Raw genomic sequence first — 25,950 nt, 5'->3', positions numbered from 1 at the left:
GCTCTCCCCATGGCCGAACAGGGTTCAGTTGTCTGGATGGACGGTCATACCACGCCACACCAATAAGAATCCTTGGGCAAGTCTCCCAACCCTACATTCACTGACCTGTGTAACATGATTCAAGTGCAACTCGCTCCGGATTAGATCTGGATCAGATGAAATATCATAAATGTAGTGTAAAAGTGACTTTTACATCATCGCCCACCCTTTGCTTCAGCCCCTGCAAACCTGAGTTCTCACAATCTCCAGGCCAGAAGTGGAACGAATCGGTGTAGGGTGGGGTAAAGGACAGACGTGGCCTCTTCCCTGACTAACACAGAGAGACAGACTGACAGCCCATCAGCCTCCCCGTAATCTAATTGGACAGCCACTGAAGAGCTCAGAGATAAGCAAATGACAGACTGATGGACAGACACAGAAATGAATTACAGCAAATGATTAATTGTTTGATTCATGATGTACGGAGACAGATAGCGCCTTAAAATGACCAACACAAAAGAGCTAATGTGGTAATGTGGTGACGCAACACCTTTTTAATTCATTATTATTATTATTTTTTAATGTTTTCTCCTTTGTAACATCCATGCTGAATGTCGTAATGATGTTGCTGTGGTAGGTATCCATGACTGTAACCCTCTAGTTCAAATACAGCTTCTGAATGGCGTGGCAAGCGATACCTTCAGCACCTTCAGCAGACTATGCTGGACAGTGCTCACAGGAGACCTATGGCTAAATCAACAACCAGCCAAAGCAATAGCAGTAGAAACAGCATGGTCCAGCTACAGGTCCCTCAAAAACCTGTTACAACAAGAATCCACAAGCTGTCTGAACCAGCGTTAGGAGTGTGAGGCTACCGCTGTTGAGGAGTTGGAATCACTGACTGGATACACAACGATCAGCCATAACAATAAATCCACCTGCATAATAGGGTGTAGGTCCCCCTTTTGCTGCCAAAACAGCTATGAGGCATCATCAGCCCATCAAGGCATGAACTCCACAAGACCTCTGACGGTGTCCTGTGGTATCTGGCACCAAGACTAATGTTAGCATTAGATGCTTTAAGTCCAGTAAGTTGTGAGGTGTGCCCTCCAATGTCCTTCCCTGGAGCCCTTTGGTAGATACTGACCACTGCATATCAGGAACACCCCACATGACCTGCCTGACGTTTTTTCTGCGTCCAACACTTCAACTTCAAGAACTTCAAGAAGCAGCCTGACGTGCAGATTTCACCCTTTGACAGGTGCTACTTTAATCAGGTGACCAATGTTCTTTACCTCACACCTTCTGTCCAGTTTTAATGTCATGGCTGATCAGTGTATATGCCTATAAATCGGCGCTGTCATGCCAAAGTATCCCTTTACATTTACATAATAAGGGAAAAAGCTTCTACTTCTATTAATGGACGTAAATGTCAAAATAATTTTGGAGCAATCTGATAGGTCCGTTCATGAGATTTTGATAAGTTAAGAATCACTGCCAGATTCACATAATGTCAAAAAGTGAAAAACGTCAAAAATGGCTCCTCATATAGCTGAAACGTGACTGAATACGTGCAATGACTCGCAATGAAACCCTCCCAAATTATTTGATTCACTGCGATTCATTATTTGAATCAATTGTCAGCCCAGCAAAACACACAAACACAAACCAACAGAAACTCAGACTGAAAAAGCAAAGCAAGAGTGGTTATGCAACACTCTGAATGGCACGTGCACACTCACACACACATGCTCTGCACACACTCACACACGCATATAAACACTGAGGTGTAGGTAGGCTCACCAGCTGCAGCACGTCACAGATGGAGTCAGAGGAGCGCTTAGAGCTCCTGTTCTTCCACAGCACAGGCATGCTGGCCCATACAAAGGTCACAGAGGTCACTACTGGGTGACCTCTAAAGGAAAGACCAACCCTCACTCCACCCTCAGCTTATCTCCTCCGCGAAGTGGACAAGGAGTGTGAGAACCTACGCTGTGGCAGTGCTCAAAAAGGGAGGAACCTTCTGTTCTTTTCTGTTCCCCACACCACTACCCTGATCTATCAGTTTCAGCTCACCCCTCCTTTCCTCCCTGCTCACACTTCCCTCGCAGTCTTGGTCTCTCTTATTCTCTCTCTCTCCCTTTCTCTCTCTCTAAGCTTCTCTCAGGAGGACGGACAGTGAGAACAGAGCTCTGGCGGAAGTAGATTTGCAAAAGATAGAGAGACCAAAAGAGATACAGAGCGTGCGAGAGAGAGAGAGAGAGAGAGAGAATAATAACAATAATAATCCCATCTGCAGCAGGATGAGAGACAGGAGGGGAGGGGCAGGGGCTGGAGAGAAAGGCTCATCAAACAGCGGTGTCTCTCGCCCCCACTCGCCCAGCACATCACACACTGTAACACCACCACGACATCCAATTACAACAGTCTGACTGCAGCCCAGCAGCACAGATGCTTGCTGCTGCACTTTTAACTTTTACTGCACTGGCCACTTTAGTAGAAACACCATCCTTGTTGGTCCAGACAAAGCATATGGTCCTGAGTTCAGATGTATACAAACTAAACCTGCAGGTCCACCATTCACAAAAATTCTCCAAATGCTACTCGAGGCCGTGAAATAAAGGGTTTCCAGCTATTTAAAACCTGTTCAGTTGCAGGTAAATATCTAAAAAGATTCTAATATGTGAGTTTGGTGCCACCTCAAACAACATGAAGGAGACCAGGAGCATTAGATATGTCCTGAATGATAAACAGAGCTGTAAAAGATTGAAGAACTGACAAGATTATTGACATTCATAAATGAAGTATGAAGTATTTGCTCAATGTTGGAGGTTGATGTCGAGGTAACATTGGGTTTCGGCATCAACCAAACTTTCATTTTCAACTAAAAATCTAGGTCTGTCCGATGTTGGAGGTTGACGTCAAGCCGATGTTGTTTTTTTTGGTGTCAACATGATTTTTATTTTCCACAAAAAGTCTTCAAAAAAAGTGCCAAATTGAGGTACCGTCCAGGTTGTTAATATGGCAAGGGATTCCAAGCTGCCAGTGTATGTCAAGGAAGGTGGAGAATGGAGTCATGTGGTGCACTTCAAGGTGGCGCACAAAGCAGAGGGACGCTTCATAAGAGGCGACCTAACATATAGAATTAGGCAGAAGCAGGCGGTTTCCAGTTCTAGTTCAACTGTTGCTTCACAGATGCTACAAACCAGGGTGTACTAGACAGCAACAGCACACAGTTCCCAATATACCAGCCAGTACCAAAGCTCAACAGACATGCTAGAACCAAGGCTTGAATAGCTAGAGCCAAAGCAGAATAGGCAGCACACGTATTAAAGCCATTACTTCAAGACTCGCAAGACAACTGGGATAAACAACTGCTGCTCCGAAACTCCTGATCTTATAATCCTGCCTTATATGGAAACATCAAACACTGCGCACATTTCAAGGACACGAGAAAGCCGAAATGCGTTTTAGGCGGAAAACGAGATAAACGGCACAAAATGAGCTAAAGAAAGGGAATCAAACCTCCATCCACGCAGGCAGTTCCATGGCTAGAGAGAGGGAAATCCAACGAAGTATGAGAAAGGGAGAGGAGGCGAAAGCAGGACAGAGAGGAAGCAAGTCCAAGCCTGTTCACACACTCTCCTGCTGCCAAAGGAATCTCAACTAGGACACACAGTAAGCTTTGAACACCTTAACCGCAAACCCTCCCTTCGCACACACAGACACACACATACACACACATACACACACACATAGACAAGGTCCTTATTCATTTGCTTAAGGAAACCCCTGGGCCCTCATCTTGTCAGAGCAGTGACACATGGGACAGGAAGGCAAATGTTTCCTTCCCCAGAGAGCAGAGGCGTCCTCTTATCACCCGGCCGCTCAAACACGACCTCACCAGCCCTCACAGCACAAGAGCTAGACTGGAAAAAGTGATGCCCTGAATTTGTTGTGGTCATGTGTTCATCAGCTTCTCATTAATAGCATACGTTATGTCTTTCGGTAGCTTCTTCTGTTGACGGCTGGGTCAGAGCGTCTCGAAAACAGCAGGTCTTGTGAGGTGTTCCCAGGACGCTACCAGAACTGGACCAAGAAAGGACAACCGGTGAACCGACACTAGGATTGTGAAGCCCCAAGGCGATCCATGGAGGCCCCACCTCACCACGTGCAGGACTTCTAGGATCTGCTCTAGGATCTGTCTTGGTGTCAGGACACCACAGGACACCTTCAGAGAGATCAGAGCCGTTTTGGTGCCACAAATGGAACCTACACATTATTAGTCAGGTGGTTTTAATGTTTTGGCTGATCATTTTGCCGGACATAAAATACTACACTGGAGTGGCCAGTCCATTGTTGTTGAGCAACTTCAGCAGCTTCAGCAGTTTTGCTGGGAAATGTTCTTCATCTGTGTCTGTTTCTTTTCCTCAGTGAGGGCTACCCGATTAGCTCCACCAGCATGGTGGTCCCTCAAGAACCTCAAAAACCTCCTCCACTGTAACAAGAATCCACAAGCTGTATGAACCAGAGTGTGAGGCTACCACAGTTGAGGAACCACCACTCCTTAATATTGTTTCGGCACCCTTGTGGCACCAACAGTTCTGAACCGTCGGGGCATTGACTCTGCACTACAAGACCTTTGAGGTTCTTCTGGTGTACATGGTACCAAGACGAAACCAGCAGATGCTGGGCGTTGTCCTGGAAGTTGCGAGGTTGGGCCTCAATGGATTGGATCAATGAGCTTTAAGGGAGCATGACCATTTGGCATGTTCACCACTTGTTCTTCCATAGACCACATTTAGAAGGTACTGATCATTGAATGCTGAGAAAACCCCACAAGACCTGCTGTTTTGGAGATCTGACCCAGTTGTCTAGCCATCGCAATTAGGCCCTTGTTAAAAAGTGGATCAGATCCTTATGCTTCCCCATTGTTTCTGCTTCCAACGCACCAACTGACTGCTCCCTTGCTGCCTAATATATCCCACCCCCGCCATTTCCTGGTCACTGTGTAGTTCCATATGTGTAATTTCACAGAATTGTTGCTATATGAATAGGAAGTGTTTCACTGCTGCTTAAAGTCAACAGAACTGGAATCAGCGGGCACCAAATCGCAAATAACGCAAGCTTGGCTGGCTCTGCGCTTCAAGGGCAACCCTTATCACCCAGGCCGCCTCATCAGAAATGCGCACAGACGTTATTTGACGAGAAAACTAATGAAGTATGTCTCCTCTTCTCCACTTCCCTCCGGCGTGCATCTCTGTAATTTATCAGCACAAAGCAATCTGAATCGACGCACATAATCCAGCAATTAGAATGCAGGCCTAATTAAAGGAGGCGTCCTCCTTCCACTGCCATTCATCTCCAGTTTAAAAAAAAAACAAGTTATAAGATAATAACACTAACAAGCAGTGCAATTTAGAAAGGGAAAGGGTAGGGGCAGGGTGAGGGTGAGGGGGTGTGGGGGAGGGGGTAGGATGATGGGGTCTAAACGTCCTGCCCCCCCACCACCTACTCTCTCCGGCCCACACGCATACAAGTGCAGCTGGTCCTCTGGGCTCTAAATAAAGCTGTTGAAGATGATCATTTGATTACACAGAAGCAGCAATTGCTTTAACAAGCTGGGTGAAGAGGACAAATATGGCGCTTGTTTGGACTTAACGCGCTGCTTCCGGAATCATGCCGCCAGCTACTAATCATCAGGTACTTCACGTCTGAGTGGCAGCAGGTGAGACGCTCCAGACACACTGATAGCTCGCATTAATAAATAATCACCTCCTTCCAGTGGGGAAATTGATGTGCCCTTGCTCTGAGCACTAGTTCTGGTGTCTCTCCAGAACTAATGACTAAGTAACTAGAATAACTAAGACTGGACTAGTCGAGGGGGGGGGGAGGTGCTAACAACAGCAAAAACAACCACCAGAAAAGGATTGAGAGCAGAATATTATATGAATATTAATAATTATAATTTTTTTGATTTAGGTTCATTTGTAACTAATTGTTTGGTTGTTCAAAATAATTGCTATGATATTACAAACTGGTTACAATTGTGTACCATGCGGTTGCTATGATGTTGCTATGTGGTTGCTAAGTGGTTGTCATGGTATCCCATGTGATTCCTATGGTGTTGTTAGGTGGTTACTATGGAGTGGCTGGCCGGTTTCTATGGTGTAGCTAGTTGGTTGCTATGGAGTTGCTAGGCGCTTGCAAAGAGGTTGCCAGGTAGGTTGCCTGGGGTTGTTATTGTCTCCTATGTTGCTGGTGGGGATTGCGATGGAGTTGCTTAGTGGTTGCTATGCACTTACTATAGTATCCCAGGTGGTTATTATGGTGTAGCTAGTTGGCTGCTATGGAATTGCTTAGGGGCTGCTGAGGTATGGCTAGATGGTTTGCTGTGGTATTCCAGTAGATGCTAGGCAGTTGCCACAGTATCCCAGGTGGTTGCCAAGTGTTGCTATGGTAGGCTAGACAATTGTTATTAAAGTAGCTTAAAAAGTGGTTGCTAGGGTTTTGTCAGGGCATTCTAGGTGGTTGGTATGGAGCGTCCAGGTGGTTGCGGTTATGGCAGACTGTTAATGAGTTGCTAAGTGATTAGGGTCATATCCAATTTTGGTATCCGAGATTGTTGTGGTGATTGTTATCATATCCTAGCTTGTTTCTAAGGCATTGTCACTATGGTGTCTTTCTACTAATTCCAATGTAGAAAAAGATGATGTTTGATTCTCAGATCAGTGTGTTGTACCATTTTAGACACTTCAGTCCAGTTTCATTATGTAATGATGAAATTATTTAATTAACATAAATATAATTATGATAATGTAGCAGCAGGGTTAGTTAGCATAGGGCTTACCCTCATTGTTTGGCTGATGTTTTGTTAAGCACATGAACTTAGACTAGTGTATTTACAGAGGGTGGTGACAGTCCAGGTCCAGTGTACATTAGTACTGGCAGTAGGCCCAGTCAGAATGCAGCGACATCAAACCCAGCAGACCAGTGTTAAAGGACATTTCCAGGATTTCTGGTGACCGTTCTTATGGCGCAGTGCTCGTCTCAATGCTGGTGGTAAAACACTAGAGAAAGTCAAAGAGGAGGGCACCCGGAGTGTGTTCAGTCTGGAACAGACATGAACACACAGACAGCGAGGCGTTATTAGGGCTAAACGAGCAGCTCAGCAGCAGATGGTGTGCCGGAGCGCAGGCCAGAGAGACAGCCTGATTATTCACTTCTCAATTACTGACAACGACTGGCCGGGCGAACGCGACAAGGACACAGAGAAAGAGAGAGAGAGAGAGAGAGAGAGAGAGAGAGACTCAAAGAAAGAGGAGAGAGAAGGAAAGAAAGCTAAAAAGTAATAGAGGCCAAGAGTGCAAAACAAAAGGAAGAGAAGGAGGGGGGGGGGTCATATAAAGAAAGAGCAGAGCGATGGAGAGAACGAGAAAGAGTTCGAGCGAGAGAGAGAGGAGCATATAAAAAAAGTAGAGAGCGCGAGAGTGAGATCTAGGGAGATGGAGAGAGAGCGAGAGTGTAAGACAGAGTGAGATCTAGGGAGATGGAGAGAGAGCGAGATTGTAAGAAAGAGTGAGATCTAGGGAGATGGAGAGAGAGCGAGAGTGTAAGACAGAGATGGAGAGAGAGCGAGAGTGTAAGACAGAGTAAGATCTAGAGAGATGGAGAGAGAGCGAGAGTGTAAGAGAGTGAGATCTAGAGAAATGGAGAGAAAGCGAGAGTGTAAGACAGAGTGAGATCTAGAGAGATGGAGAGAGAGCGAGAGTGTAAGACAGAGTGAGATCTAGAGAGACGGAGAGAGAGCGAGAGTGTAAGACAGAGTGAGATCTAGAGAGATGGAGAGAGAGCGAGAGTGTAAGACTGAGTGAGATCTAGAGAGATGGAGAGAGAGCGAGAGTGTAAGACTGAGTGAGATCTAGAGAGATGGAGAGAAAGCGAGAGTGTAAGACAGAGTGAGATCTAGAGAGACGGAGAGAGAGCGAGAGTGTAAGACAGAGTGAGATCTAGAGAGATGGAGAGCGAGCGAGAGTGTAAGACAGAGTGAGATCAGGAGAGACGAAGAGAGAGGGGCATGTAAAGAAAGAGGAGAGAGATGGGAGAAAGAGAAATAGTAAGGGACAAAGAGAGAGAAAGGGAGAGAGACAGGGAAAGAAAAAAGAGAGGGAAGATAGAGAATTGAGAGAGAGGAAGAGAAAGAGGAAGAGTGAGTGAGAAAGAGAGGGAGCAGTTAACGAGACTGCAGAGAGAGGATGAAGAGAGAAAGGGGGGGGTGGAAGAGTATGTGTGGATAAAAAGAAAGAAAAAGAATCGCTGTATTATCCGTCCTTTCTCCTCACTGACTGTAGAAAGCGTCACTCTGTGAGATGTATGCTGTGATCTGTGTGATCTGTGGAACTGTGAATTACAGGGAAGGAAACGGGTGTCAGTTTTAAGCGGAGGTTTAGGTAATCAAGGTGACAACCGTGGCGACTGTAGTCTGGCTGCTGAACCTACACTGAGGCAAATCAACTGCGCTGAGCGTGATCGAATGAGACGTCATCTTAATTAGAAAAGGACACACACACACACACACACACACACATTCCCTCTGCTCCCTCCTGTGTGAAAAAATAAAGCAGACAAAATACAAAAGACATCCATCCAGCCCTTTTACACATAGAGGCATTACACACAGAGTCAAGGAGAGAAACAGTGAGTATGTATCCGTCTCCCCCCTCACATGACTGGCTGCACTCTTTATTGACCCGACTGACCTCAATAGGACACATTAATGTACCATCACTATAATTTAGTGCTCATAGCTGTTGTGTCTGTGTGTATGTAGCAGTTTAGGGAGCAGATTCTGAAAAATAAGTAAAAATATATATTTTTATATACTTATTATATTCTAAAAATATAATATATATATATATATATATATATATAATGCAGTATCAGAAAATTAAAACAAAATCTAAGACAAATTTCCTAGTATAATTATATTTAAGAAATTCTTACTGTAAATGTGATAAAAATGTATTTTTTTTCCAAAAATATATTTATTTATTTTATTTAAAGGCAGTGGAGCTGTGGAGGCTACGCTTAGCATTAGCATTGTTAGCATTAGCACTGCTGGCCGCACATTCATTACTAAAATTAATGGAAACACCCCACAAAGATAGTATTGCAAGCTGTGTGTGCACCATCACCATAATTCAGTGGGCACACTGCTTGTGTGTGTGTGTGTGTATTTAGCAGTTTATGGGGAACATAATTAATTATGTAAATATATTTTAAATTAGAAAACATCTAAAAATATATAACTAATCGTTTTTTTTTATGGAATTTTTAAAAAAATTCTCACTTAAGATTTTAATAGTAGCCATTCTTCTTGTTGAGTTGAGTTTACTGTTAGCTTTGTTAGTATTAGCATGATGACCACACCTCAATACCAAGACTAAGTTAAAATGCCCCAAAAATGTAGGAATGCAAACACTGTGTGTGTGTGTTGTCTGTGTGTGTTCTTCCCCTCTGGTGCCCTCCGTGCACTTCAAGCACAGGTTGCTGACGTCACATTAGGTTGCAGCAAAACACTCAGCTGTTTACCACCAAACCCCAATGCAATAATATCCCCGCCCTCAACATGTGCCAGGTAGTGTGCTCTGTGTAAGTGAAACCTTGCTGAAATATTACCAGCTATACAAGCCTACAGCTCACAACAAGCTGTAGCCAAAGAAGACACTATGTAGGTGTCTATAATGAAGTGTAACAGGAGATGGCCCCATTGTGCTTCAGTCAGGTTGCTGACGGGAGAGAACAGGCTGTGACACACCTGCAGGACACTCCACGTGAGTCTGAACCCTGGTCAGGTGAAAACTAAGCCAGCCGCTTCGCAGACAACACGGCAACATGTGCTACAGGTAGAGACTCCGAGACCTGGCTCTGGACAGCTTTGAAGCACTGCTGAATAGACTGATAATGATACTAACACGCCAGCAGCACCCTTCTATTGTGGTCCAGTATTGGGTAATCTGTATGGCATTCTCAGTGACCCACGGCTCTGTGAGTAGTTGTCCTTATCAGGTCCCCCCGCAATAGCACCCTGCCTTGTGAATGTGGTATTTACTGGTGGGATTTGAGGTCTAGGGCATTTACGGTGCATACTGTACATAAATGCTCTCACAATTGCTTAATTAAACGAACTAAAATATAGATACTTTTTTTTTCATTGAATCTGCAGTAATTAATTGGAATATGCATGCACCGATCAGCCGAAACATTAAAACCACTGACAGGTGAAGTGAATAACATGAATGATCTGGTTACAGTGGCACATGTCAAGGCATGGATGAATTAGGCAGTAAGTGACCGGTAAAATGAGCAAGCATAACAATCTGAGACACTTTGACAAAAGCCAAATTGTGACGGCTAGACGACGTGCTAGTGGTGTGTTCCCTGTATGCAGTGATCAGCACCTACCAGGAGTGCTCCACAAGGCAGGACAGCCAGGTCCCAAGCCTATGCAATGCATGAACACCCCCTGGACATGGTGTCACAAGGCTGACACAGGGTACCACACACACCCATTCGCTCACAATTTAGCCAGTTCAGTCAGTTCACCTACCGTGTGCATTTTTAGGAGGTGGTAGGAAACCAGAGAACTGGAGAAAACAGCGTAATGTGCACAAACCAAGCCCGTATCGGCAAGTTTGAAAACGTATCCAATCAGGTCAGGTTAAATTGTACCCGAACTGATCTTTTTGGACTTCCTCATGTGCATGAAAAATCGACCCGAAAACCCGGAAACATTTTTATTGGATACCATCAGGATTTGGTTGGGGAGCAGATCTGTAAATGTGATGTTCTGGCTTGTCCAAACGCTCTGTGGAAACCCCTAATCCACAGTGCCTTATCTTGTTTATGCAAAACGAACAACTGCAGGCACAGTATACTGACTTAAATTTATCTTGTCTCACCTTGTGTCCGGTCTCAGTGTCTGGCTCGTAGCCCAGGCCATCTCCATTGCTCTCTGTGGCTGAACCGGCCCTTTCCTCCACGCCTTCGCGGCCTGGGCTCTCCAACACCAGCCCAGGCACTTCGTCCAGAATGTCCTCTAGAGGGAGCAAGAGCGTAGGGTCAGGCGAGAGACAGAGAGCGGGATGAACTGCTGTCGCACTAATACAGACTAAATTCCATTTCAATACTCAGTAGGTATTATAGGTGAAATACAGACATAACTGAGAGCTCTGCCAAATACGCAATTTGGCAAAACACTCGACTAGTCCTCTTGTCCTTCCATTTCCAAAAACGATTTGGGCTGCAGTTAAAAAGTACGGCCTAATAACTAATAGCCGTCTTATCCCCAATGCAGCCAGATCAAACAAATGTAAGCTCAATCAATCTTTTTTTTAAGCAGGGATACACATGTTCAAACCTCATGCGGCACGAAATGAACCAAATCGGCCATAAATTATGAACTTACAGATGAATTTCAGAAATCCTCCAAAGGCAGAGAATTCACAAATTAGAGCTTTGTGCTCTGAGACCCTATTAAAGTCTTTAAATTGAGCAATGGCCACAAGTCAGGATACAATCAGCCTACAGTTGGACTCTGGAGTTGGAAATGCACTGTATTGAGCATTTCCTGAGTGTTCCCTCCTTAAAAGTCCCATTGAATTAGTTTATCAGAGGGACGGTCGTTATAATAACAGTACATGTGATACAACTCTTATGACTGGACGGAAATAAAAAATACCCACTTCACAAGCCATATTGTGCTCAGGTTTGTACGGGACTCCTCACAATAGATATCCGCCAGTAGTGTAAAAACACTCCTCAGCTACTGATGCTAAAAAACACTCCATTTTTAGCATCAGGAGCTGACCATTATCATTATGGTGGAGTGTTGTTTTGGCCTATCTTCTGTAGGACCGCAAATAATAGAAATAAATTCCCAGAATTCACCATTTGACGCAACACAAGAGTGTATCAGATTGAATCTATTTTTTTCCGTTGTAATATTTCTATTTTTAAAATATTAGAGCATGCAACACTATGATGGTACAAAATAAGGGACAAAAGAATGGGACTGCAGACTTTTGCCCCCATCTAACATACTAGCCTTGAGCTAGCACGCTAACAGATTAGGAACAAGCTTCCACACTAGCCACAAGCTAACACATCACTCACAAGCTAACCTACAAAAAACTAGCTAACACACTAGCCACAAGCTAACACATCACTCACAAGCTAACCTACAAAAGACTAGCTAACACACTAGCCACAAGCTAACACATCACTCACAAGCTAACCTACAAAAAACTAGCTAACACACTAGCCACAAGCTAACACATCACTCACAAGCTAACCTACAAAAAACTAGCTAGCACACTAGCCACAAGCTAACACATCACTCACAAGCTAACCTACAAAAGACTAGCTAGCTAACACACTAGCCACAAGCTAACACATCACTCACAAGCTAACCTACAAAAGACTAGCTAACACACTAGCCACAAGCTAACACATCACTCACAAGCTAACCTACAAAAGACTAGCTATCACACTAGCCACAAGCTAACACATCACTCACAAGCTAACCTACAAAAAACTAGCTAACACACTAGCCACAAGCTAACACATCACTCACAAGCTAACCTACAAAAGACTAGCTATCACACTAGCCACAAGCTAACACATCACTCACAAGCTAACCTACAAAAAACTAGCTAGCACACTAGCCACAAGCTAACACATCACTCACAAGCTAACCTACAAAAGACTAGCTATCACACTAGCCACAAGCTAACACATCACTCACAAGCTAACCTACAAAAAACTAGCTAGCACACTAGCCACAAGCTAACACATCACTCACAAGCTAACCTACAAAAGACTAGCTAGCACACTAGCCACAAGCTAACACATCACTCACAAGCTAACCTACAAAAGACTAGCTAGCACACTAGCCACAAGCTAACACATCACTCACAAGCTAACCTACAAAAGACTAGCTAGCACACTAGCCACAAGCTAACACATCACTCACAAGCTAACCTACAAAAGACTAGCTAGCACACTAGCCACAAGCTGATACAGTAGTTAGGTAACACACAAGAAACTAGCTAACACACTAGTCACAAGCTGACAGACTTTTAACTAGCTAACATACTAGCCGTTAGCTCAGATACGAGTCACAAGCTAACAGATTAGGAACTAGCTAACACACTAGCGCTAACAGACTAGCCACAACAGACTATTAACCAGCTAACACACAAGCCATGAGCTGATACAGTAGTCAAAATTGAACACATTTGAAACTTGCTAACACACTAGCCATAAGCTAACAGACTAGGAACAAGCGAAAACAGACTAGGAACAAGTGAACAGACTGGTCACAACAGACTATTAACCAGCTAACACACAAGGCAGGAGCTGACAGTGTAGCCAACAGTTAACACACTAGAAACTAGCTAACACACTAGCCACAAGCTAAAAGACTAGGACGTAGCTAACAGGCTAGAAACTAGCTAAGAGACTAGAAAGTAGCTAACAGACTAGGGAGTAGCTAACAGACTAGGGAGTAGCTAATAGACTAGGGAGTTGCTAAGAGACTAGGGAGTTGCTAAGAGACTAGGGAGTTGCTAAGAGACTAGGGAGTAGCTAAGAGACAGGCTAGGACGTAGCTAAGAGACTAGAAACTAGCTAAGAGACTAGGGAGTAGCTAACAGACTAGGGAGTAGCTAACAGACTGGGAAGTAGCTAACAGACTAGGGAGTAGCTAAGAGACTAGAAAGTAGCTAAGAGACTAGGGAGTAGCTAACAGGCTAGGAAGTAGCTAACAGACTGGGAAGTAGCTAACAGACTAGGGAGTAGCTAACAGACTAGGGAGTAGATAAGAGACTAGAAAGTAGCTAACAGACTGGGAGTAGCTAACAGGCTAGGAAGTAGTTTACAGGCTGGGAAGTAGCTAACAGACTAGGAGTAGCTAACAGATTAGGAAGTAGCTAACAGATTAGGAAGTAGCTAACAGATTAGGAAGTAGCTAACAGGCTAGGGAGTAGCTAACAGGCTAGGGAGTAGCTAACAGACTAGGAAGTAGCTAACAGACTGGGAAGTAGCTAAGAGACTAGGAAGTAGCTAACAGATTAGGAAGTAGCTAAGAGACTGGGAAGTAGCTAACAGACTGGGAAGTAGCTAACAGACCGGGAAGTAGCTAACAGACTAGGGAGTAGCTAACAGACTAGGGAGTAGATAAGAGACTAGAAAGTAGCTAACAGACTGGGAGTAGCTAACAGGCTAGGAAGTAGTTTACAGGCTGGGAAGTAGCTAACAGACTAGGAGTAGCTAACAGATTAGGAAGTAGCTAACAGATTAGGAAGTAGCTAACAGATTAGGAAGTAGCTAACAGGCTAGGGAGTAGCTAACAGGCTAGGGAGTAGCTAACAGACTAGGAAGTAGCTAACAGACTGGGAAGTAGCTAAGAGACTAGGAAGTAGCTAACAGATTAGGAAGTAGCTAAGAGACTGGGAAGTAGCTAACAGACTGGGAAGTAGCTAACAGACCGGGAAGTAGCTAACAGATTAGGAAGTAGCTAACAGACCAGGAAGTAGCTAAGAGACTAGGGAGTAGCTAAGAGACTTGGGAGTAGCTAAGAGACTTGGGAGTAGCTAACAGGCTGGGAAGTAGCTAACAGATTAGGAAGTAGCTAAGAGACTGGGAAGTAGCTAACAGACTAGGAAGTAGCTAACAGACCAGGAAGTAGCTAACAGACTAGGAAGTAGCTAAGAGACTGGGAAGTAGCCAACAGATTAGGAAGTAGCTAACAGATTCTAGTCAAAGTCAGGAGTGGGGAAAGGTGCAATGAAACGAAAGGAAGAAATAAGGGAAATCTGCTGGTCTTTAAAAGGACTAAATGGGTTAAAAGGTCTAAATGAAAGTTTTTTTTCCTCTTGGGAATCTGATTGAGCACCACTGTATAGTTTTAAATTTAAGGTTTAATGACTCATGTATTTGTTCCACCCCTGTCTTCAGTACAGCATGAATATGATACAGTAGGATCCAGTACGATTCACTGTCTTGTTACACCCATAATAAAAGTGGCTCCAGTCTGATTACATTTAAGAACAGGAACTCTCTCCTATGTGAAACTGAACTGAGGTGGAGGTCACGACTCAGGCTGTAAGGTACATGACTGCACCTTGGTTTTGGGAGAAGATGTCCGTGCAGAGGTGGTGCGGTATGTCCGAGCGGCGAGGCAGCGGTGGGCAATGCTGGCAGTCCTCGGTCGAAGGTATGGTGCTGATTGTAAGGGTGAGGGAGGGCAGAGAGAACGCGGCCCGCATGTCCGACAGCTCCAATAGACTTGCATCTTTACTGTTCAGCTGCAGGATCTCATCGCCCGCTCGCAGACCTGCACACACACACATATAATTTGCTAAAACACATACTGTGCACACTCAAGACACTAATATTTTTGCCTAGTGCTGTACCTAACAATAGGGATGTCACAATAAAAAAAAAAATAGGAGCATTGCTGCGAGGATTTGATTGCATTCAGCCACAAGAGCATTCATAATCATCACCCTACACCCATCACCCTGGATCATTCCAGAGAACACAGCTCCACTGCTCCACAGCTCAATGCTGGGGGGCTTTATAGCCCACTCCAGACATTAGGCATGATTCCAATGTGTGCGTGTTTATCTGCTCCAGAGAGTCCTATTATATTGGCAATACTTCTCCAAGGGGCTAGACCAGCTGTATGTGTGTATTTGCACATCTGTGTCAGCAATGGGTGCAACTTCAAGTAGCTGAATGTATTCATTAGTAGGGGGGTCCACAAACATTTGGACATGTACATTGTAAAGCGGAACAATGGAGCCAAAGTGAAGAGAGAAACAGAAGCCTCCTCTCTCGCCCTCTGATGCCCATTCTGTTGATTATCATTTAGCAGCATATGAGCTGCCCAATTAGCATCCGATAGCTCAATTAGCACTCATTAGGCCAGACTGCCACTACAATTGATTACTGATGATCATGGTGGGACCCACCAGGGGAAATATGGCGTTGGTTTCAAGTCCCACATTCACAGGCTTGGAGTGCATTCACACAGCTTTCACAAAAGCAGAAAGTACACTTGGTGTTTTCACTCAAGATGCCATAAATCAAATTACTCCGTACTGATATCAGGCCCAGATATCACAGGGAAAAAAAACAACAGATCTAGCCTATCACTGAATTGCCTGTAGCGCAACATAACTAGCGCAAAAGTAGGTCATGTGATCATGCGATACATGGTCTAGAATTGTGGTCAACTAGCCAACTACCTAACCGTCTTTAATAACTTCTGTATTTCAGATCATCCAAAATTTGAGTGTGCCATTAAAAAAAATCACAAGGAGTTTTCCCAGCTTTAGAAAGCTGGGGTCAGAGCACAGGCTTAACCATGCCACTAGCAACCCTAGAGCAGAGAGGGTTAGAGGCCTTGCTTAAGAGCCCAACAGTGGCAGCTTAGTGGACCTTGGTATTGAACCCATAACCCTGTGATCTATAATCCTCTCATAACACTCTAACCACCACAACGCACACACACACACACACACATCCAAAATAGTGCCATATTGACCCTATCACTAGGAGACTGCCAGTTCAGTCCCCAGAGCTCACCAGGAGCCACAGCAACTCAGACCATGTAACAGAGCAGGGTCACCGAGTGCTGAGACGCAAAGGGCAATGCAGGTGTAGCCTGAGAGTGTGACCTAGTTGCATGTGGAGGGAAGCGCTGGCCATAGCGCATGCTTTCGATTGGACGCCTCTGCTGTGTGCCCCCCGATGATAAACGCAGGCGTGATGCAATCAAAGAGAGCCGCCATCGCTGTGCATCCAAACTGGCCTGGATTTGGAGCGTGCCGCCCAGGAGGCGATACACTCTCTACCTCCATTCATCTCTGACTGCGCATGGCTGTAATTTCAGTCCCACTGTAGTCAGTGTGTTTGGGGGACATGCTTCCTCTGAAAAGGGGCTTTGTTTTCCCAGTATAGACGCTGTCCACTTGGCTTTGCGCTCACTGGCCTGGTTACTCACCCAGTCTAGCCATGGGCACTTTTTCCACTCCAATACTGGCGCAAGGCGCTCTGGACGCCATGAGCATGAGTAACCAGTGCCAATTTGTGGCTGGCACGCACAAGCACATGCTTGTATTTCTATCCTTTCAGGGGGGTTTCTGTATTATCACAGCTAAATGATACCACTCTTGTGGTTTGAGGTTTTGCTGAAGTGCACACTAACATGACATATACTGTACGTCCAAATGTTTGTGGACACTCTTTCTAATGAATGTATTCAGCTATTTTAAGTTGCACCCACTGCTGACAAAAAATGTGCAAAAGCATATCTCTCGTCTCTGGTCCCTGTCCGGAAATCGTCCAACATTCTGACCTCACCAGCGCTCTTGTCGCGGAGTGCAATCAAATCCTCACAATAATGCTTCAAAATGTAGTAGAAAGCCTTCCCTGAACAGCAGAGAGAGTTATTCCAGCAAAAGCAGGATAAACCTTTTTAATACCCGTAATTTCAGAAGAAACAATGATTGAGCAGGTGTCCCAATACTTTTGTCCATATATTATCTATCTATATATCTATCTATCTATGGTAAATTCAGTTTTCAGCATATGCAGCATGCTTCACTATTAAATCCTATGTCTGAAAGAGATGTGGAACCTTTCCTGGTTTCCATTCTTCAGCCTCGGAATTCATCATGATCACTTCGCATTCGAAATCAGGTGTTAGAAGTCAGGGCCTGAGGTCAGATGGAGCTGAGCTGGCATTTGGAGGCCAAAAAGGCCGACCTTAATGGGTGCCCGCTTGGCGCGACCTCGCTGGCAGTGTGGAATGGGTTTAATTTGCTTCTCCTGCTAATCCTAGCCTCATGTGAAAGCTTTTTAAATGAATTTCCTCCAGCCCAGTGGAGATTTGGGTCAGCCTGTTTTGGTCTGAATAGCCTGATATTCCCTGAACGATGTCTCAGCAAACTGGCAGAGTAAGGCACTTTATTGGAACATGCCAAGTGAGGGTCAGATTAAGGCTGCCTCTTTGTAGTAACAACCCTAGGTGAATGAATTCTTAGGCCCTTAGTAGCCTACAGCGCTTATCAGCTGTCAGCCACGATACTAATTTGCCATGCTGAGCTAAACGACTGTGCCGACCCACAGGCTAGATTGTTTTTGGTTCCCAATTTTTAAAGGAAAATGACAGTGGAGCCCCCACTGGTTAAGTCCAAATAAAGAATGTAGCTGGTGATTCTCTATTAGCCTCCTTATTCTGATGAAAGACTTACACAGAGGCCAGATCGAGCCGATTTCCTCACCTTTAGTGAAGGCCAAGCCACTGGCTTTTACACTTGTGATATGGAGCTGCTGTCTGCCGTCGTCATCCACAACAGCTACAGAGAAGCCTAGTGAGGAAAGAACAGAAGAAGTGAGAAGGGGTGAGAAGAGATGAAAGTAGATGAGAAAAGGTGAGATGAGAGCAAGAGGATATGCCATGAAGTGAAATGAGAAGTGGTGAGATGAAATGGGAAAAAGGAGAGAAAAAAGAAGACGAGGAAGAGAAGAGAAGAGAAGAGAGGAGAAAAGTTGAGAATGTATGTCATGAAATGAGAAGGGATAGATAAGATAAGAAAAGGGGAAAAAGGAGATGAAAAAAGGAGAGAAGAGATAAGAAAATGGGAAACAGATGAGAAAAGGAGAGAAGAGACTATAAAAAGGAGAAAATAGAGGAGAAAAGGAGAGAAGAGACTATAAAAAGGAGAAAATAGAGGAGAAAATAGAGGAGAAAAGGAAAAAAAATAGATGAGAAAAGGTGAGAAGAGACGAGAAAAGAAAAGAATAGATGAGAAATGAGAGAAAAAGACGGGAAAAAGTGAAAGAGATTAGAAAATGGAAAAATAGAAAAAAAGAGAAAATGGGAAAATAGATGAGAAAAAGAGATGAGAAAAGGAGAGAGGAAAAGGGGAAATAGGTAAGAAAAGGAGAGAAGAGATAAGAAATGGGGAAGCAGATAAAAATGAGAAAAGAAAAAATATATGAGAAAAGAAGAGAAAAAATGAGAAAAGGAGAAAAGAGATAAGAAAATGAAAGAATAGATGAGAAAGGGAGAGAAAAAAGATGGGAAAATGGGAAAATAGATGAGAAAATAAGAAAAAGAGATGGGAAAATGAAAGAAAAAGAGGGAAAAGGGGAAATAGGTGACAAAGAAGAGAACAGTAGAGAAAAGGACGAGAAAATGGATAAGAAATGAGAGAAAAAGATGGGAAAAGGATAAAATAGGTAAGAAAAGGAGAGGATATAAGGAATAAGCAGACAATAGGTGAGAAAAGGAGAAAATGGATGAGGAAAGAAGAGAAAAAACAGATGAAAAGGGGAAATAGATGAGAAACAGAGGGACAGAACAGATAAGGAAAGGACAGAAATGAGAAGAAAGAAAAGATTAGATGAAAGGAAATTGGAACAGATGAGAAAAGGAGAGAACAGAAGTTATATGATACAAGAAGAAATGAAGTGAGATGAGAATAAAAGAGCAGAGAAATAAACAGAGAAAAGAACAGAGAAGATTCAGCCACACAGAGCTGCTGAAATACAAACAGCAGAAAGTTCCTACCATAGCCGATGGTGCAGGACTCGTCTCTGTCAAACTGGACGACTTTGGTAGTTTTGGTACAAATTTCAATCTCTTTGTAGAGCTGAAGGGAGAGATCAGGATGACATTTTCAGACATTTCAATACAAAATCAGCTCAGAAATGAAGCAGCAAACAAAGGAAAGAAGCACTGCAAAAATCTGCTGTTTACATCTACACCAAATCATCATTATCCTGCAGCGCACCCAACAGACAGAACGGTGAGCTTTGATCATTTCACTGACATGAGAGAAAATAGAGACGGAGATCGAGAGAGAGAGAGAGAGAGAGAGAGAGAGAGAGAGATGAGAAAAGAACAGTTTTCTCCAACAAGAGAGAAAGAGAGAGAGAGAGAGAGACTAAGTGAAGGGAGTTCAGAGTGAATTCTCATGCTCATGTATCTGCAGTATACATAATTCATAATATATGCAGCAGCACTTTCTCAGTGGGGACGTTCTTACACACCATAACCTACATCCCAGTTACGCTCTCAACCTCGCCTTTATCTGCAGAGCTTTGCAGTGCCCACCCCACCGTGTCCAACGTGAAATGTGCTTCTCTGTGTACGGTTCTGCACAGCAGCTAAAGGGGAATTCCACTGATATTTAAACGTTCACAACTGAATGAGATGTAAACTTCTTTAAGATATAATTCAGAATCATTTAAAGTGACTTCTTAAAGCAAAATGTGATATTTTAGAGAAATGTGCCAGCGTCAGCTCTGTCCTTTGAAAATGTTACATGAAATGGTTCTGAACACACACCCTAAAGTCTGAATCACAGTTTTACAGTAGTTATGTGAATATTATATAACATTATAATATATACTATTATATTAGAATATATATTATTTAGTATGTACATAATATGGACAAAAGTTTTGGGACACCTGCACATTTAAAGAGTTTATCCAGCTTTTGTTGGAGTAACTTTCTCAACTGTCCAGGGAGGAAGGCTTTCTACTAGATTTTGGAGCATTGCTGTGAGGAGTTGATTGCATTTAGCGACAACAGCGTTAGTGAGGTTGGTTAGCGAGGATATTGGATGATACACCCATCCACACCTCATCCCCAACTCATCCCAAAATTGTTGGATGGAGCACCCTCATTCCAGAGAACACAGTTCCACTGCTCCACCACAACTCAATGCTCAATTCTAGCCCACACCTGGTCCTAGTCCTAGTCCTATTCTATTGGCAATACTTTTCTACAGGGACAGCTAGAACAGCTGTGTGTTTGCATTTGCACATCTGTGTCAGCAATAGGTGTGACTTCTACTAGCTTAATGAATGCATTCATTAGAAGGGGTGTCCACAAACATTAGGACACAGAGTGTATTTCTATGGAAACAATGTACACATCTGAATCAAGACAATTCCACATGTTGCTTTTTTCAGCCATACACTGCCTAAAGTATGCCTAACTCACCAGGTCCCAGAGCTCCTCCTCAGGGTTTGGGACATACAATTGCACTTGATTGTCGATTAGAAACTTCAGGCGGAGATAGTGCTTGGAAGGATCCAGGCTGTGGGCCTGCAAGATATGACAAAAGGAAAAAACACAGTTAGTGTCCATGCTGAAGCTGCTAAAGTAGGGGTTACAGTCGTTTTATCAGTACGTTCCATAAACAGAATATGTAATGATGAATATTTTCCAGCATATTTCATTTCTGTATGGTTGCACTGAGAAATGCTGAACCTTTTGATCTCCTCTCAACTCTGTCCCTTTCCTAGCACCCCAGCGGTGATCCAAGCTGGCAACTCTATGATGTTTGCTTTTGCCTTTCTCATTTATAAAGCAATTATGAGCAGCAGGGTCAGCTATATCGTATACAAAGGCCTGGTGTTTAAAAAAGGACACTGGCCATTAATTATTAAAGTTTTAAAAACTCCAAGACTATCACTGGCTAAATTGAAGCTATAAATTAAGTGCCTCATACTGTATTCACAGTAAGTGCCTCATACCGTATTCCATTACGTTCGTTGACAGAAAACCATTTCTAGGATTTAAAAGGTCATACTGTAAGACACTGTACACTGCAAAATAACTTATTTACAATTCTGCAGCCATTGCTTGATTTAGGCGCTTTATAGAAATGCATTTTCATATCCAGTGACATGCAAAGTTTCGGCACCCCCTTAAACCCTTGGTCAAAATATCTGTTTAATCTATTTATTACTGTGAAAAGTCGAAGAGTCAAACTGATGTCCAAAAGGCATATGGTTAAGAAACCGGATTTGAGATTTGAGCTCTCGGGTGGGTTTGCATTTCTTACAAAAAAAAAAAAAATTATGGGAGGGCCATGTAATGCAAACTTTGTCCTCAAACCTTGACTCAACCATCAGTAGCCATAAGCTCCTTTAGGCAGCTATCTAGAATTTGATGCCTACAAAGCAGAAGATAGAAGGTAACAATTCCTTTATCAGTTTCTTTGGTTTTACTATTTATAGGCAATGTGTTTAAGGGAAATTAACATTTGCGTTGTGTTTCATAAACCATGGACAACATAATGCAAAGAAATTATTATAATAAATTATACTGCAAAGAAGTTATTATTCAAATAAAAACAACACAAAACCAATATTTGAACTTTGAGAGCATTCGAAAATCACTATGGTGAAATGGTGCTTGACTGCCAATCACAGCTTTCATTTCTTGACAGGCTCTCCACTAGTCTTTTACATTGCTGTTGGGTGACTTTATGCCATTCATAGTCTGCAAATTCAGGTAACTCAGCTTAGTTTGATGATATGCCTGGAATAAAATGGATGGCATACACGTAGAGCTGCATATTTAAGAAAAAAAAATCCAGAGCTCCCACATTGCATATATATATATAATATATAAGATATAAGATTAATCTAAGATTAGTCAGGCTATGTGTGTAATCACAGGTTTAAAAATTCAGCTCAGATCAGAGAGAAGCCGTTTTTGTTTTCCTGAACAGCTGAATGGCCTTGGTGTGTCAGCATTCACTATCTGTGACATCCTGCATTTGCACCTCAGACACTTCAGTCAGCTGGTGCTTACACTGCACTGCTGCTAATTGCAGGAACAGCTCTGGCAGAAGCAGGATGCTAACTGCTGGAACCTGTGCAATGGACCATTTCAGCTCACTGTTTATGGTCTTCTTCCTCCAGATTGAGTAAAGCATGAGAAATAGAGAAATAACTAAATCCAGAGAAATAAGGCCAGATGAGGATCTAGATAGAAACAGACACTTTTCTGTTCCAACTGACAAGTAGCCCACATACAGGATTTCCTCTGCACAGTCACAGACAGGTTAGACAGACAAGATAACCGCAGAGAAACTGGAAGCCTGTTCCCGGTGTGGATGCAGCACACTGAGCAAAGGATTATCTGAAGCCCACATCAGGATTATAGTCTGCCAGCGGGGCTGGCTGGGAAAATGAGAAGGTTGGGCTGTGTTAAGGTGATTACAGGTCAAATGACAGGGCCCAATTTTCCACAATCATCAGAGCGGAAAGATGGTAGAGCGAGCACCCTTTTGACAATTCTCTCTCTACCAGTTAAGTTACTGCAATTCTACAGTACAGCCTCCACACGGTGGGGTTAGCTGTAATGCAATGTTACTAAAGTTCAGTTCCTCCGGCTGAGAAAACTCTGAGGAATGCAGAAGCGAGCATTGCATGTCCTTCACTGTGCGTTTATTGGAAGTATGAGAGGAATCAGGACTGACATAAGATAGTGGAGAATTTAAAGATAGCAGCAGAGAGAGAATGCAGTCGAAAGCATGAATACAATGTGTTGCCTGTGGTTTCAAGAGAACACTGCATATTTTCCGGCCTCCCTCAGGGTTTAGTTTGACCTGACAGGGCTGTGGGTGTGTCTCTGTGTATGTGTGTGTGTGTGTATGTGAGACTTTCACCTTGCACACTGCCTCCAATGTCTCCAATGCGATCTCCCCTGGCTGTACGATGGCCAGGACAGGCTGATCGTTGGGCAGAGATAGCCAGGACGGCGTGAGGTAGTCTGGAAGCCAAACCTCGCTGTCTGAGTTAGGCTGAGGAAGGCTTTTCATGGACCCCCTCTGATCCTTCTGAAAGCAGAAGATGCAGAAAATTAAAAAATAAAATAAAGACAACACAATGGTAAAGTAGCATATTCTTTGAAGTATAATTGCATAGACTTGAATGTGAGCCCATGTCATAGAGACAAAGAGCACTTGTCCTCACTTGTTGGCCCAAAAAAAAAGACAGAAAAGTGGGTTCAGGTCACCTCAGTTTCCTCAGTTCATAACGTAATTAAGAAATGGCATCTAAGAGGAGCGGTGGAGGTCAAACAGAGTTCTGAATGACCAAGAAAACTTCAAATCAAATCAAATCAAGTCAAATTGATTTGTATAGCGCTTTTTGCAACTGTTGTTGTCGTCACAAAGAAGCTTTACATAATCAGTAATAAGTAAAAGACAGGAAATCAACAACATAAAAAGACCCCCAGTGAGGAGGCCAACTGCAACAGTGGCAAGGAAAAACTCCCTCAGAGCTGGAGGAAGAAACCTTGGGAGGAACCAAGAATCACAAGGGGGACCCATCCTCCTCTGGTCAGAACTATTTATAAATTATTGATAAAAAATTTCACCAAACCACCTATACTGTTGTATTGCTTAGGCGTGCAACATATGTTTTTATCATAACATAATAACCATGGTGTAGTATAACTTAATATAGTCAGTATAGTCATGCAGTGGTGGTGCACTGTTCTACTGTTCTACACAGATATTACCTTAATGGTAATCGAAAACAAACCCCTTTCTCCTACTGTTGGCCACCACAAAAAAGCCTGATGCACAGTCAGGCAAATGCCATAACTGTAAATATCATTAGACAGCTCAACATGTTTGCAAATTCTGTTACATCCACTAACAGACTGCCACACTGGCTAGCATTTGGGCTCTGAGTAATGGGGGCGAGTAAGGGCTAGGCTACTTATCCAGAGGGGCCGAGTCTTAGCCACGGACGGTCAACACTTAGATAGTCGTGTCATTCAAGCACCCCATCACGTATGTCTTGTAAAGGCACAGTAACAAAAACAGCCTGTTTCATTCTAAGGGATCAAGGAAGGCTGGAAAATGGTCACAAAAAACTATGCCTGTTTCCACACAAATGTCAGGAGTGGACAGCAAAGGGGAAAACTGAAATCTGCATACATGCCCCTTAAGATTAATAACCAGATGGAAATTTCTGAAGCATGAAGTCAGCGCTCTTTTATTGCACCCATTACTCAATCTTATCACAATTAAACAGGGCTGCCCAGATCGAAGAGTGTCAAATGAACGCTGCGTCCAATCCGATTGCGACTAATCTACGCAATCTAATTAACTTGGCACCCAATCACGACGGTATCTGATCCCTTTGTGCCCCTTGGAGATGCAGTCCAGGCCCCTGGTGGCCGATCGATGGGATGAGGTGTGAGTGACAGGGGGGCAGAGTGGGTGCACATAAGGCTGCTGGCCCTCTGCTTTGAGGCCTTTCAGCAGCTCAGGTCTGCTGTCAGCAGAAGCATGCTGCCTGCCCACTGATAGCTTATCCTCCACTATCGAGTGACAGAGAAACCCCCCCCCCCCCCCCCCGCCCTCTTCTCTCACTGCAGTCTGGCCACGACACTGACGGTGGTCCATATGACGGCAAGCCCACACACACTGAATGCCGGGGAGGAATGGGGATGTGGGGGATTGTGGTTACACACACATTTGTGCACACACAGACACTCAGTATATAGAGTCATTCTTCTGTTCTCTCTCGCACCATCTGTCTCTTCTCCAGCCCTGTAATGGATGGGTCTGGTGGGACAGGAGTCTGGCATCCCCCATGTCTGTCTCAGGAGACCCCCAGTGGCAGAGTCTAGAGCCGAGCCAAATCCCTCCCCGTCCTTTACCCACCCTCCCTTTCTTTCGGTCTCTATCTCACCATGTGAGTTTTTTTTCAAGCATGTTATGTTTTTTTCTGAATAAATATATCATATTAAATAATACAACTCATTCCATCAGCTGAACCTTCTGCCTGCTGACCAAAAAGTGTGTATCAGTGGAAAACAGCTGGACAGCTGATAAGATCACAAGGAAGTGAGAGGGTAACAGCAAAAGACCTACAGCAGGCCCTATAGCAGTGGAGCACTACAACAGCTTTTTTATTCATGTGTCCACTATTAAAAAAACATTGAACAACAACAGTGTTCATGAAGGGAGGCCTGGATTTTCCTGCAAAACTCCTGGAAAAAAACTGTTCTATGGACATCTCATATGTTTGGAGAAAAAAAGAACACTGTACACCAATACCTCATCCCAACTG

At 43.7% G+C, this 25,950-nt stretch overlaps 1 protein-coding gene across 4 annotated transcripts in view; it reads right to left on the bottom strand.

Annotated features, from left to right (window-relative positions):
* Window positions 1–25,950, bottom strand: part of tiam1a (TIAM Rac1 associated GEF 1a) — a 98,950-nt gene that overhangs the window by 16,022 nt on the left and 56,978 nt on the right. For 3 of the 4 annotated variants that reach the window (XM_072658620.1, XM_072658621.1, XM_072658623.1), the window contains 6 exons: window positions 23,529–23,699; window positions 21,068–21,172; window positions 19,625–19,706; window positions 18,333–18,419; window positions 15,164–15,376; window positions 10,941–11,077 (listed from right to left, as the gene is read on the bottom strand). In XM_072658620.1, the coding sequence (XP_072514721.1) occupies window positions 10,941–11,077; window positions 15,164–15,376; window positions 18,333–18,419; window positions 19,625–19,706; window positions 21,068–21,172; window positions 23,529–23,699 (795 nt within the window). The remainder of the gene's footprint in view (window positions 1–10,940; window positions 11,078–15,163; window positions 15,377–18,332; window positions 18,420–19,624; window positions 19,707–21,067; window positions 21,173–23,528; window positions 23,700–25,950) is intronic. The other variant, XM_072658624.1, reaches the window with a different exon arrangement.

Source organism: Salminus brasiliensis, chromosome 16 (genome assembly GCF_030463535.1).
Source record: "Salminus brasiliensis chromosome 16, fSalBra1.hap2, whole genome shotgun sequence".
In the NCBI taxonomy this organism is placed as follows: domain Eukaryota; kingdom Metazoa; phylum Chordata; class Actinopteri; order Characiformes; family Bryconidae; genus Salminus; species Salminus brasiliensis.
This window is presented reverse-complemented; position numbering and strand designations above follow the sequence as displayed.